The 12,412-nt window shown below is 46.9% G+C and overlaps 1 protein-coding gene across 1 annotated transcript in view; it reads right to left on the reverse strand.

Moving 5' to 3' along the window:
* KDM4B (lysine demethylase 4B) overlaps positions 1-202 on the reverse strand; it is a gene marked incomplete at its 5' end in the record, with an annotated part of 65,269 nt that extends 65,067 nt beyond the window's left edge. The window contains one exon of the mRNA XM_084276097.1: positions 62-202. Within this exon, the coding sequence (XP_084132223.1) occupies positions 62-202 (141 nt within the window). The remainder of the gene's footprint in view (positions 1-61) is intronic.
* Positions 203-12,412: the final 12,210 nt, after the last annotated feature.

The following is a 12,412-nucleotide window of genomic DNA, read 5'->3' on the forward strand; positions in this document are numbered from 1 at the left end:
GAGCCCAGCCTCTGGAAAACAGCCTTTGGGAAGCTTCACCTCCCTCAGGCAGGGAACTCACCTTGGCGAGCCCTGCCCGATGAGCTCCCTGCGATTCGATGTAAGCGATGTACTTCCCGAAGTCTCGGAACTCCTCCAGGGTAGGGCGAAAGGTCATGATCTTACAGCCAGGGTTCTGGGGACTTGGGTTTTCCGACCCCATATTTCTAGTGTGGCGGCAGCGCCTGCAAAGGGGAAACAAAGAGGGAGAGAGAAAGAGAGAGAGGTGGGGAGAAAATGGTTAAAAATGTTTTCTTTCTCTGTGCTTTAATCCATTTCCCAGAAAGGCACGGATACATTTGTCATTTCTCCCCCTTACTCCCCAAATAAAGTACTGGTAAAACCCTCCAACATGGGGACTGAAGGGCTTCAACCCCAAAATCCCATTACCCTCTTTGTCTGCAGGGCCCTAAGCAGGGTCAAGTATGAGGGAACTCCTGATACCAGGATCAGCTGAGATCAGATAGGGCCTAAATATAGATCCCAGACTTAACATCACCCCCTCCATTCATCATACCAAGTAGCACCTCATCAGAATGGCCATCACCGACACACAGCTCCTTCAGCATCTACACTGCACACATGGAACTAGCTGCCCCCCAAATTTTGCACCAGAACATCCTTTTCTATACCAAGTTTCAAACACAACAGCTCTGGCCAAGGCTATTTTAAAAATTAAAGAATCCTTTCTTTTTAAAAAAAACACCTAACTTCATTACACTTCCTATTTGCAACATACACAGGCAAAACGAAGCATCAGCCCACTCTCCAAAGAAATGTAGATGCAGAATTTCACAAGACCTTTCAGTGTGGAAAGTAAAATTCCCCAATTTACTGCAAAATCTCCAGGAGGGGGAAAAAATAATCCAAAAACCGAATCTGGGTGAAATCAGTGGTTTTAAAATGGACCTTTCTAAGGTTATGCTGGAAATTCACAAGAAGTTTTAAGGGTGTTTCAGTCGCAAATGTAACTCTCCAGGATGTACAATATGCTGCAGCCATCACGAGAGGGCACTGCGGGGCTGTACAGGAATCAAAGGCACAGCAAGGCCACCTCCAGCGTGACTTCGGAACCACCAGCAAAGTATGTTTGCATTTCAGTTGATTTTGAACCAGCCAAGAAGTATTCCAGATGCTACTAGAGGTATTGCTGGTGTTAGGAAAAGCCAAGTAGAGGAAGTGTGCTGTATCAGTGGGTTAACCAGCGAGCGTGGCACAACACTCATACCTCTCCAGAGACAGCAGATACTCTCACTTGGCTCACACAGTTATAAAACAACATCACCCACTGATTTAAGCAGACCCAGCACCCAGCTCACCCAGGGCACTGAGGTTTCCATCGCTCTTAACTAGGTGAAAGAGGGTTTTTTCATTTCAAAGGCAGATGAATAGTTTGGACTGGTAATTTTAGGAAAAAATTAGAATTTGTCAGCATAACTTTCATGTAAAATGTGTTTCCAAACAAGCAGTCTGCAATTCTAAGCTGTTCCCCAGCGTGGCCTTGAAAGCAATTTCATGTCCAGAGCCACAGCCTCTCACACACTCAGCCTATCTATCCTCTGTGCTCCTCAACTGCAGACTTACTGTGTCCCTGAACAGAGGGACACGTTGGAAGAGCTCTTCCTTAACAAAATCAAACCCTAAACCCCACACAACAATCAAATCCCACACAAAAATCAAACCCTAAACCCTGGGCACAACAGAGCAAAACCAACTTTGGAAAGACACCATTTTACTCCCCACACCCAGACAGACACCTCTAACAACTGCATTTCCAGCAAAAATTAAAACAAAAAGGCACTTTAATCACACACACCCCCCTCTTCTCCAGGGGGGGCCCTACCCAAAGCGATTTCCAGCCTCGCCATACAGAAAAACACCCACATTTGCTATGTTTCAGGGTCAACACTTTAAGATAAGAAGCCTACTTGATCCATACCCACAGGAACAAATGTTTTGGGGGAATACAAAAAGAGGAAACAGCATCTCCCGTCCCTGAGGCGAACCACAGGAGCTGATAAGCTCAGGGCATCCATCTGTCCCAGGTTTCCTCTCAACTACCAAAGAAAAACACTGTTTACAGGGAAAAAACACGGCTGTTCCTGGTGGAAGAATTGGAAGAAAAAGAAAACTGACTGTGGGGGAAGCAGGAGATGGATAGAAACCATCCCTGAACTCTTATCCCAACACAATCTTATTTGGGAATACTTGGGCTATTTTTAAACCGGGTGTAGAAATGCCAGGGACGCTCAGGCGAGCGGGAAGCACCGCGGCAGCTCTGCAGCAGCACCGGCTGACGGGGACGATCTGGCTGAGGGAAGGGAACTTGAATTCCGTCCTGAGAGGGATCCACGCCAGCACCATCTGCTCCAGGGATGCCTTCCCAGGATTTACAGATTCACCCACAGCCAGGGGAAGAAAAAAATTAGCCAAAGCCAGGTTTTATCCTAGTTTTTCCTCAAGATCACCTCACACAATTCCAATGCTTATTCTGTGAAGCAAACAGTCCAAATACATGCCCAACAAATGGGGTGTGTGCATCTAAAAACGACTTCATGCAAAGCTTAATTAATTAATTAAAGGCTCTACCTGCCTCAATGCAAGCAATGGTGCTCAGCACTGAAACTCTAGTGCAGAGACAGAGAAGCACAACAGATTTTCCCCTTCAATCCCATGTCTTTATCCTAAGGAACATCTTAACACCTACCTTAGGTAACGTTTGCTGCAATGTGTGTTCATCTAACTAAATTAATTAAGCTATTAACAAAAAAAAATAGCCACAGAGCTCATGGGAAGGGAGAATCTGTTCAAGTATTTCAGTTAGAGCAGCACCCTGCACCCTCACCTGTATGAGCACGTGTGTGTGTCCCACAGCCCCACAGAGCTCAAGACATCCAACCCGCAGACAAAACAATTTCTTCCTTAACTACCACTCACACAGCAGCACTGGCGTGTTTGGGATAAACAGCAGCAGCATTTACTGTTAACTCCATCCCAGCTCCCAGTTTTATGGAGGACAAGAGCACCAGGACAAGCCCAGGGCTGCAGGAGTTGCCCAGCAGTTTCCATAGGGGATTTTCAGGAGGCACGCTCCATAAACCAGCGCTGTAAGACAGCTCCACAGCATCACTGAGGAAGATTTCCCAGCAGAATCCGACCTTGGGAGAACACTGGAAGCATTTTCTCACTGCGGGCTCGGCCGTGCAGCGGGGTGGATGGTGACGATGGGAACAAACTCTCCTCTCTTCACTGTTCCTACTGAAAAGGCTGATTTTGCAGAAAGAGTCTAAGCCCCCCTGTTCATTCTTGAAAAGAAGCATTAAAGCATCTTTCTCAGCTGGGTGCTTCTGTTTCTTTGTAAGAGAGAGTAAAAAACCTGAAATATTATGAAATACCTTTTCATTTGCACCCAGGGTAAGGAAACACTAAAACTTGTCTCCAGAGGGATTATCCTGGTGGACACAAAGAGCCAAGTTGTACATGAGACTTATTCCCCTTTAAAACTGATGTGAACCAAGACACTTCTGTGACTGAAATCCACCCGTTGAATCAAACTTCTGCACAGCAGAGCAAAACCCCAAGAAACCCAGCTGAGAGCAACAGCTGAAGGACTTTTCCAAGGTGGTGAATCCTTCCTCTGGGGAAAGGATTGGGGCTATCAGGTGGTTCCCCACTACTGATGCTGGAGTAGACAATGCCAAGTCCTGGGGTAACAAACCTGACCAGGCAGAAGCACCCAGAGCATGCATCTGAAAGCCTAACGCAAACCAGTCCTGCTGGGTTACTAAACCCCTGTCACCCATCCAGATTTGAGCAGTGGAAATGCAGCAGAGCTTATGACAGAGAACCCCTTTTGTTGATCCAGTAACACTAGAACACGGTCTTTAATCTTGCCAAACAAACTTAAGACACTGCCTGGGATTATCAGTTTCTCTGATAAACCAGAACACATGGACCTTCAGAGCCCTTTAAAGAAGGCACCAGGTCTAAGGGTAAACTGCTACACAAGTGGTGTATGCGCCACAACCACGTACGCTGCACACAACTGGCAGACCCACTTTTGAACGGTGCAGTTTTCCACCACCAGCCCCACAAAGACCCCCTAAGCTTTGTCCACAGGCCTTGAAGACAGACAACCAAACTTCAAAAAGATTAAGGAAAAGGCCCTTTGGAACATATGCCTGTAGCACAAACATGCTCAATATCTGGTAGACAAAACACTGTGTGGGATGCACACGTAACAAAATCTTTAGAAGAGGAGATTCAGCATCCACAGCAACTCCACAAGTTTTCACTTGGGTTGTGATGGAAGGGGCTGAAAAGACACATAGAAATATCACCCTGCAACCTTCTGCCAACTCAGAGCAGGAAACAGAGACGTGAGCCCACAAGCACTGGTGCTGGGCTTGCACACTGGCACCAGCATCACACCCCGCTGAAGGGAGAGGAACCACAGCCATGAAAACAGAATCACAGAACAAACAAAGCGCCGGCCACAGCTTGAAGCGAGAGGAAATCTCACAGCAGTACCAACTTGGAGAGCTACTGCGCTCCCATCGCAGCCATTTGTTCTTCTCCTTTTGCCAAACAGGATGATGTGTGGTGCCACAGCACAGGAAGATCAGGGAGGGGGCTCTGGTGACGTGACTGCGCTTTAAAATGAGCCCGTAACTGCAGCAGTAGGACTCCTACAGCCATAGCACGAAGCCACCATCTCAAACCACAGCCTCAGCACAGGACACAAGTTTCCAACATCTGAAAGAGGCAACCAAAAGTCTTTACTAATCCAACTTCTCCACAAGGCACAGGGTGCAAATCCTCCTCCTACGACACAGGTCTCTCTTCTGCCAAACAGGAGAGCCTGTTATCTCCTACATAAAGAGTTTGTGCTCTTCAATGGAATCGCCTTTTTCTTACAGAACACTGAACCTTCTAACTCTTAATCTAATCAATGCAGACAACAAACATCACTGCTGCTTCCAACACCAGTGAAACTGCTGTTAGCAGTTAGGAAAATTAAGTTCCACAGCTCATTACACTAAGTAAGGACAGTGAATTATACATCCTTGCAGGAGACCGTCTAAGGACAACATGGCAAGCGAAGGCAGGAAAAGGTCCTAAGTCCCAGATACTGGATGGCGGGGGAGGGGAGAAGAAAAGGAGATAACTAAATGAGGCACATCTAAATAGCTTAGATATTTGAAGGCATAAAGATGGATCCCCCACAAAGCACAAAAATCTGTAATAAATAACAAATCATTTGTTTCAATGCTGAAAACGTAGAGGGTCACGCTTTTGGGGATGTAATTCTGAGAGCATTGTTCTGGAGGAAGCTGCTACCAGGCAAATAACACACTAGTTCAATACTTTGGAAAGCTAAAAAGAGATGCTGCGTCTTAAGCAAAATCTTAAAGCCTCCCTTGCCCTCTGGATGTGTCAAAGCTCAGCAGCATCATGTAACACAATGTAAGTATCAGTGGCAACAAATTCTCTGACCTGGTTTCAACACCCGAAGTGTCCAACCTTCTGCCTTCTCACCCTGCTAAGCCTCCCCTGCCCTTTCAATAATAACTAGAAAAAGAGAAGTTTGACTCATCCAAGCATTCCTCATCTGACAGACGGCATATTAAGAATTCCTCATGGCCCAAACACAGTCCCCCACCAGCCAACATGGCCTTACTCCATGGTGACTGAGAAGCAAGCCTCCACGCATCCTCCACCTGAGGAATGTCTGGAACGCTGGACAACCATCCTTAGCTCACACTGCCCCTGCTCTGCAGCTGTACCCAGAGCTCCTCTCTCAAGTAAGACCAGGCTGGCATGGCATTCCCCAAAGGTCTGGGCAAAATGTTAAATGCAACTGTTGTCAGTGCTTGGAAAAACCCAAATCGCTTATCTCACTGTCCTCCATCAAACCATCAATCAGGCTGGGCTTATGTCCATTGTCAGGGAGACAGGGCCAAATGGGGCACTGGTGGGGTGTGGGAGGAGGCTGAGCATTCTTCCTCTCCTGCACAAAGCAGCAAGAGCCCTAGTGCTTCACAAGGAATCTGGATTCCCAGCTTTTTCACACCTCTGCTAGCTCCCAGAAACTGCTGATGGGTGAGAACCACATCCCCGGGGCTACGACCTGTATCCGGGCTGGAGGCTGCGATTACAGAGCAGGAATGCTCCCAGTCTGTGAACTAGGACTGCTTCAAAGCCCTGGCAAACTCAAAATGAGGGAAAAAAAACGTTTAGGGGAATAAATCAATCTTATCCTAAGGGAAAATACCATGAAGTTCCAAAGCAAACCCAAAGAACAACAAAACACAGATCTGAAATGCACCTGACTGGCCTTTTCCTTCTGACTCAAGTAGGATTTGAGGCATTTCCTGTGCAGTAAGGTAAGAACCTGGTAGTGAAAGAATTCCTTAAATTGACTCATTATTTAATTACTGAGCACAAGTATCAGTGGAAATCCCATGTGTTTGTTTGAAATTACCTTTTTTTTGGACAAATTGGGCTGAAACACAGCAGAATCTTTATTTCCATTGATTTCCTTTCTCAGTAACTGCACTCAAATTTCCACCTGTATTCCAATGGATCAGGCACTACCAAAAGCTTCTCAGCAGAACACACCCCAACTTTTTGCAAAACATCAAGACTACATAAACCAGGGAATAAATTATCATTAATTTTAGAGAAGAGTTATGCTCTGCAAGCCAAACTGCAACATCTTTTCCCTCCTCCCCAAGAATGAGATCACAGTGCTCAGGCCAAGAGGGTACATTTCTAAGTTTGGAGTTTGTTGTGTTGCTCAACCTGGTTTTCAATGACTAAAATTACAGGAAGAATTGAAAACTAACACCTTTTCCTCCAAATTGTGTACATATTCATTATATTTTTAACCTCTAAACTCCTTTGAGTTTTGTATATCCCTCATTAAGACCTAACTAAAATATGAATTATTTGAGAGAGGAACAGAGAGCAGTTCCCAGCCAGGCACAGCACCCACCAGCTGAGCGGATGGAGATGACACCACCTGGGATTTGATGAATTAGACGATCTCCTATTAAATTTTACACTCCGAGGCTTCTCCAGCATCCCAGATTCTCCTGCACTTGACATCAAGCAGCATATGCAGCTCATTAAAGTAAAATAAAACCTTCCCTCAGAAGATCCTCTCAGCTACACGAGCCTACAGTTACTCATTCGTTTCTCCCAAGTGCAGCAAACTTACTTCGTGGTAAATGGGACTGAAAAGCAGCCACAGTGTTTAGATTGGAGAGCGATAAATCTGGGAGGAATTAAAACTGTTCCCTACCGCCTGCAGCAAGGCAGTCAACAGCCTTCTGTAACGTTTAGTTCTGACTTAATTCAGGATCAGCACCCATCTCTCCCTCCCAATTCATGGTTTTCCTGAACAGGAGAATAAACCCATATTAAAACCACACAAACCAGCACGTCACTACCCAGATAAATCCTGTAGCCTGGTATCTTTACCTTCACTTTGTTGCATGACACAACAATTACCTTTGCTCTCTTTAATCATCTTCACTGTAAGGCAGGAATAGAAAGGCTAATATATATGTTACTTTTAAAATTATTATATATTACTTTAAAAAAAGGCATTTAGCCTGGGCTGGTTCCTCTCAGCAGCTGGACTGTGGATCCTCAGCACCAGGTACCCAAACTACTTTGGGTTCACTGGGCTACAGCCTGAAGAACAGCACTTAGGAGCTCACCGTTTCCACCTGCAAGACCCCAGTGAAAGGAGAGACCTGCTGGCCAGACCCCAAGGTGTAGAAATAGCTGGTTTTTAAATCTATCCCTGTTTGGTCTCAACAAGAACTCGAAGTCTCAACACACAACATGCTGAACTCCCTGCAGCAATGCTGGAAACCTTAAAATATGGTAAAGTAACCTATTATCCTGAGCAGAAAGCTCCCACATTTCAGAAAACTCCATTACTGCACCACCTGGGAGAAAAAGGTCACTCTCCATCAGATCAGTACCTTAATGAGGACTAATTCCCAACAGGCTTTAAGCAAACCTCCAGCAGCAGTCTCAGGGAGTGCTAACCTTCTCCCCAGGCTTTTCCTAAGAAGGAATTTCAACAAATCTCTGTGACTGTCCTAAGCACTTTTGACTCTTTCACCAGTGTAAAAGTCAAAATCTCATTGATGCTTCTCGGTTTTTTTTTCAGCAGAAGGTGCTTTAGGTCCTGCTCAGAGCGGGTGTGACACACTGACCCAGATTCCAGGCTTAAGAGCAGCTTCACCGCCAGGAAATTACCTACTCGGGAAGAGAGGAGCAAGAGGCAAAGCCAGCAGGAGGAAGGACAGGACCAAGAAGCATCATGCAGCTCACACAGCTCCAGAAGTGCTCTTCAGCAGGAACAGCTATCCTCAGCTGCACCTGTAAATAACTTGAACTCCTCATCTTCACAGAGAGAAGAGAGGGAACCCCAGTCTCTTCTGGTAAGCATTTTCCTTTCATATCCATTTCACACTATTTTAACTAAAATTGCAGCTGAAAGAAGTGACAATTTAAAACCTAAATTAAAGCAAAACCTAGGAGAAAATTAACTAGTTTCACATTGGTTTCAAGGTACCTTCAGACACTCCTACTGCATCCCAGCCCAATGTTATCTAGTTCTTCCCCCTGTAAGCTACAGCTCCTTAATCACAGCCAATGCTGCACTGCTTGTTTTGTCAACACCGACCCAAGAATAGATAGAGAAAACTTCTCATAAACTTATCTACCAAAAATACCTCCAAACCACAAGCCCAGAGCCTCACCAAAATCCTCCCCCACTCCTCTGAACGCATACTGAAAATTGTAAAGGGATATCAGAACCCCTCAGGAAATCATCTGAACCAACTTCCAGCAGCGTCTTCTCAGCCTGTATTCAAATACAGGGTTTCTGCTGCACAGGTTTAGGAAACAAAAGAACAAATTTGTATTTTTTTAAGAAATGGGGAACTGTGGCTTGTCCTTGAGCGTTCCACAACAGCAAAGGAAGGAAAAAAAAAAAAAGAAACTAATTAAGTTGCAAGTCATTTCTGCCATGACCAAGGCACACACAGGCTAAAGAAAGGTCTTCAACGACAGGAAAAACATGACAACCAAGTACACATGCTTTCTCCTGTGTTAGCAGCCACCCAGTAAGAACAGAATTAGGGAACTCCTTCATTTAGAAAAGGAAAATAATTTACTCCATGAAAATATAAATGAAAAGAAGCCTCTTAATTAAGCCATGGAATAAGCAACTATCCCCATAAGCTGTGACAAACCCAGCATGTTTAGACCAAAACAAAGATTAAAAATAAGTATTACTAAGCAATCAATATACTGAAAAATACTGAAGGGGAGGGGAAACCTGCCCTTCTCACCCCACAGTGGTTTTATATTGAGAACAGTAACATCAGTTATTGAACAGCTATGAACAAGATTGCAGCCAGTATTCTGCCCCAGTCAAGGATCCCCCTTTCCCAGGGCATCAAGTGGGCAAAAGCATCTTTTGATTCTTAAACAGATGACAAATTATGACTACAAACAGCTCCTTGCACAGCCACAGGGAATCCTGATGGCATCCAGAGATATTAAGCAAATCCCTCTTTCACAGTGACATATTTAGCTGTCATCCATCTTTGATATTAACAGATGCTGCATTGCCAGTAACGCTGTGCATAGGAACAGGCATCACAAATCCCTTTCAACTGGATGGGGTAGAACACTTAAAGTGAGTCAGGAAGGGTGGAAAATTCACCTAATGCTAATTCTAGTATTACCTGGAATTAATTAAAGGAAATAAAAGTTTCATTCTTCTGCCAAAGAGATTTTCCTGAGGTGTTAAGTGATGTGAGAATGGCCCAGCCTGCAGCAAGACAGCACTATTATTGCTACTTACCCAACTTCCATAGTCACGGGAATTAGGTGGTGCAAACTCTGAAGGCTAATTACATCCACCTGAATGCCAACACACTGTTTACTGACTTACAGCTGGACATCCCTAGTAGCAAATAAGAATTCGGAGCCCTTGATAAAGGCACCACAACACCCCGGGGACATGTGTATCCAGCACGTCTGGACAAACTGGTTTTCCCAACTGGAGTCCTCTTCTATGGAAATACTGACATTGTTTTTCAGGAGTTGTCTAGATTTTTGATAATTTAAGACACCCCGTGTCTGTAGATCTGTAAAACAACCTACACTACCTGTTACACGACAGGAGGCAATGGTGTCACCAGAAACAGTTTCAATTCACTCTAACCTTCAGCTTAACAGACCAGTTCCAAGTACCATATTCACCCCAGCCCAATAACCAGCTTTATCTAGAGAAAACAGGCAAGATTCTCCCTGAAAGTGCATTTTGCAATCAACTTCTTTCCTCAAAAGCCACTGAAACCTCTCACCTACACAAGGTCTCACATAAAAACCCAAATTCACCCTGAAGTCCAACTTGATGTCTGACCTGGGTCCTTGGTTCTTTCACCCATGTGTTCTAACTCACTGAGAAAACTGCCTTCTTCTACAGAAGACCATCACACATACACTGGTCCTACTGGACTGGTTAAGAGAATTATCTCATTTCAAGGAGGAAAGAAAAAAAATGTGAGTATAGGACAGCATCTTCCTGCCAAAAGATGTTTCAGTGATCATCTTGGATGTGAGCAGCAGCTCTGTACCACGGCAGCGAGTGTATCCACCTACGTACACTCTGCACAGGAGCAACTCCTACCACTAATGAGAAAGAAACAGCCGGCGATTCCTTTTGGCACCGGAGGAGTCAGTCTACCTGCCTCGATTTCTGTCCCTTATTACAGGGGAACCTAAGAAACAGGAGCTCACTGTCATAAAGCAATTACCCCCACACACTCCAAGGGTTATTTTACGTAATTGCTGCAATGTAACTGTACCTTTTGAATTCTACTCTGAAGATTTCAAGTGATTTTGGGAATTTTAACAAAGCAGGACAAGGAAATACAACAGAAAGAGGAAAAGTTCCTAAGAAATAAGTAATTTATTGTGTGGGAAAAGGGGTGGGGGGAACCCTAGCACGTTTTTTGATGGAGTTTCTTAAAATGGACTCCTTTGGGTCAAAGGAAACTTCACTTTGGAAGGGTCGAGCTCGAATTTACACTGCCTCAGCACACAGCAAGAGACCTAAGCAACACAAAATCAGTTTGTGCCCCCAGACAGCATCCATTCCTTACAGCAGCTTTCATTAAAAAGTACTAAAGTCGAAAGAGAAGTACAAACCAACCCAATTCATTGCTTTGACCCTCTCAAAACAGCCGTTCTGCCCTTTGCCTAGCTCCCACGCACCTCTCAAACCACCCTCAAGAACAAGGATCAACGCCAGGCTTAGAGGAAAGCCAAGCACCACCTCCGGGCGAAGGGTTTCCTCAACAGCTTCCCTTTCCACCACACGCTACAGAGACCGACATGGCTTGGACACGCGTTCCTCTCAGGAAAGCCCAAACCCCGCAGCTGGAGCCCCGGGACGAGCCGCCAAAGCGCGTCTGAGCAGCACAACTCCCTCCCAGCCGGCCAGCTCGCTTCTTCACGCCGCAAACGTTTGGGCTCGGGGCTGCTCGGCCTGAGGAAGGGGCACGGCGTGTAACCACGGCTCTTCTTATTCAAATTGGTTTAAAAAAAAAAAAGGAAGAAAATGAGGGGAAAAAAGCCGGTTTGGCCCCAGACTTTGTCTCCGGAGGGGAAAAGGAAGAAAGGGGAAAGGGAAAAAGAGGGAGGAACAATACGCCGGTGTCCTGTTCCTGCCAGCGGGTTTTCTGACACGGGGCCTGGCACACCCCGCCGCGGGATCGCCGAGCTACAGGCAGCTCCGGGTCGGCAGCGTCTCGGTCCGGCCGGCGGAAACCTCGCTGCCCGCGGCCGAGCCGCCCGGCTGAATCCGCCATGGCGGGGGGACACAACCGCCCCCAAACGCGACCGCCGCCGAGACGGCGCCCGCTGCCGGTACCCCGGGGGTGTGAGGGACCAGCCGGGGGTGTGAGGGACCGGCCGGGCCCTTCCCTCCCCCCCGCGCCCATAATCCTGCGTTGAAACGCCGCGCTCGGACGCGGATCCTTCCGCGGGCACCGGGCCGGGGCCTGAGGCACCGGGGGAGGGTGAGGGGGGGGGGACACGGGCCCGCGGCGGGGTACGGGGGGGGGGAATCCCTCCGCGCCGCCCCGAGACAAAGCGGACGGTGGGGCCGGGAGGAACGGGCCGCAACGGGCCCGGCCCTCCGCTGTGCAGGCCGGTCCCCCCCTGAGGCCGGGGCCCGGCGGCGGACGAGGGCCGGGCCTGGAGAAAGAGGGTCGGCCGGCGGAGGGAGGCGCGGCAGGACGGCGTCCGGAAGAGAGCCGCGAAGCCAGGGCCC

This window comes from Gallinula chloropus (genome assembly GCF_964237585.1).
Source record: "Gallinula chloropus genome assembly, chromosome: 28".
Classification (NCBI taxonomy): domain Eukaryota; kingdom Metazoa; phylum Chordata; class Aves; order Gruiformes; family Rallidae; genus Gallinula; species Gallinula chloropus.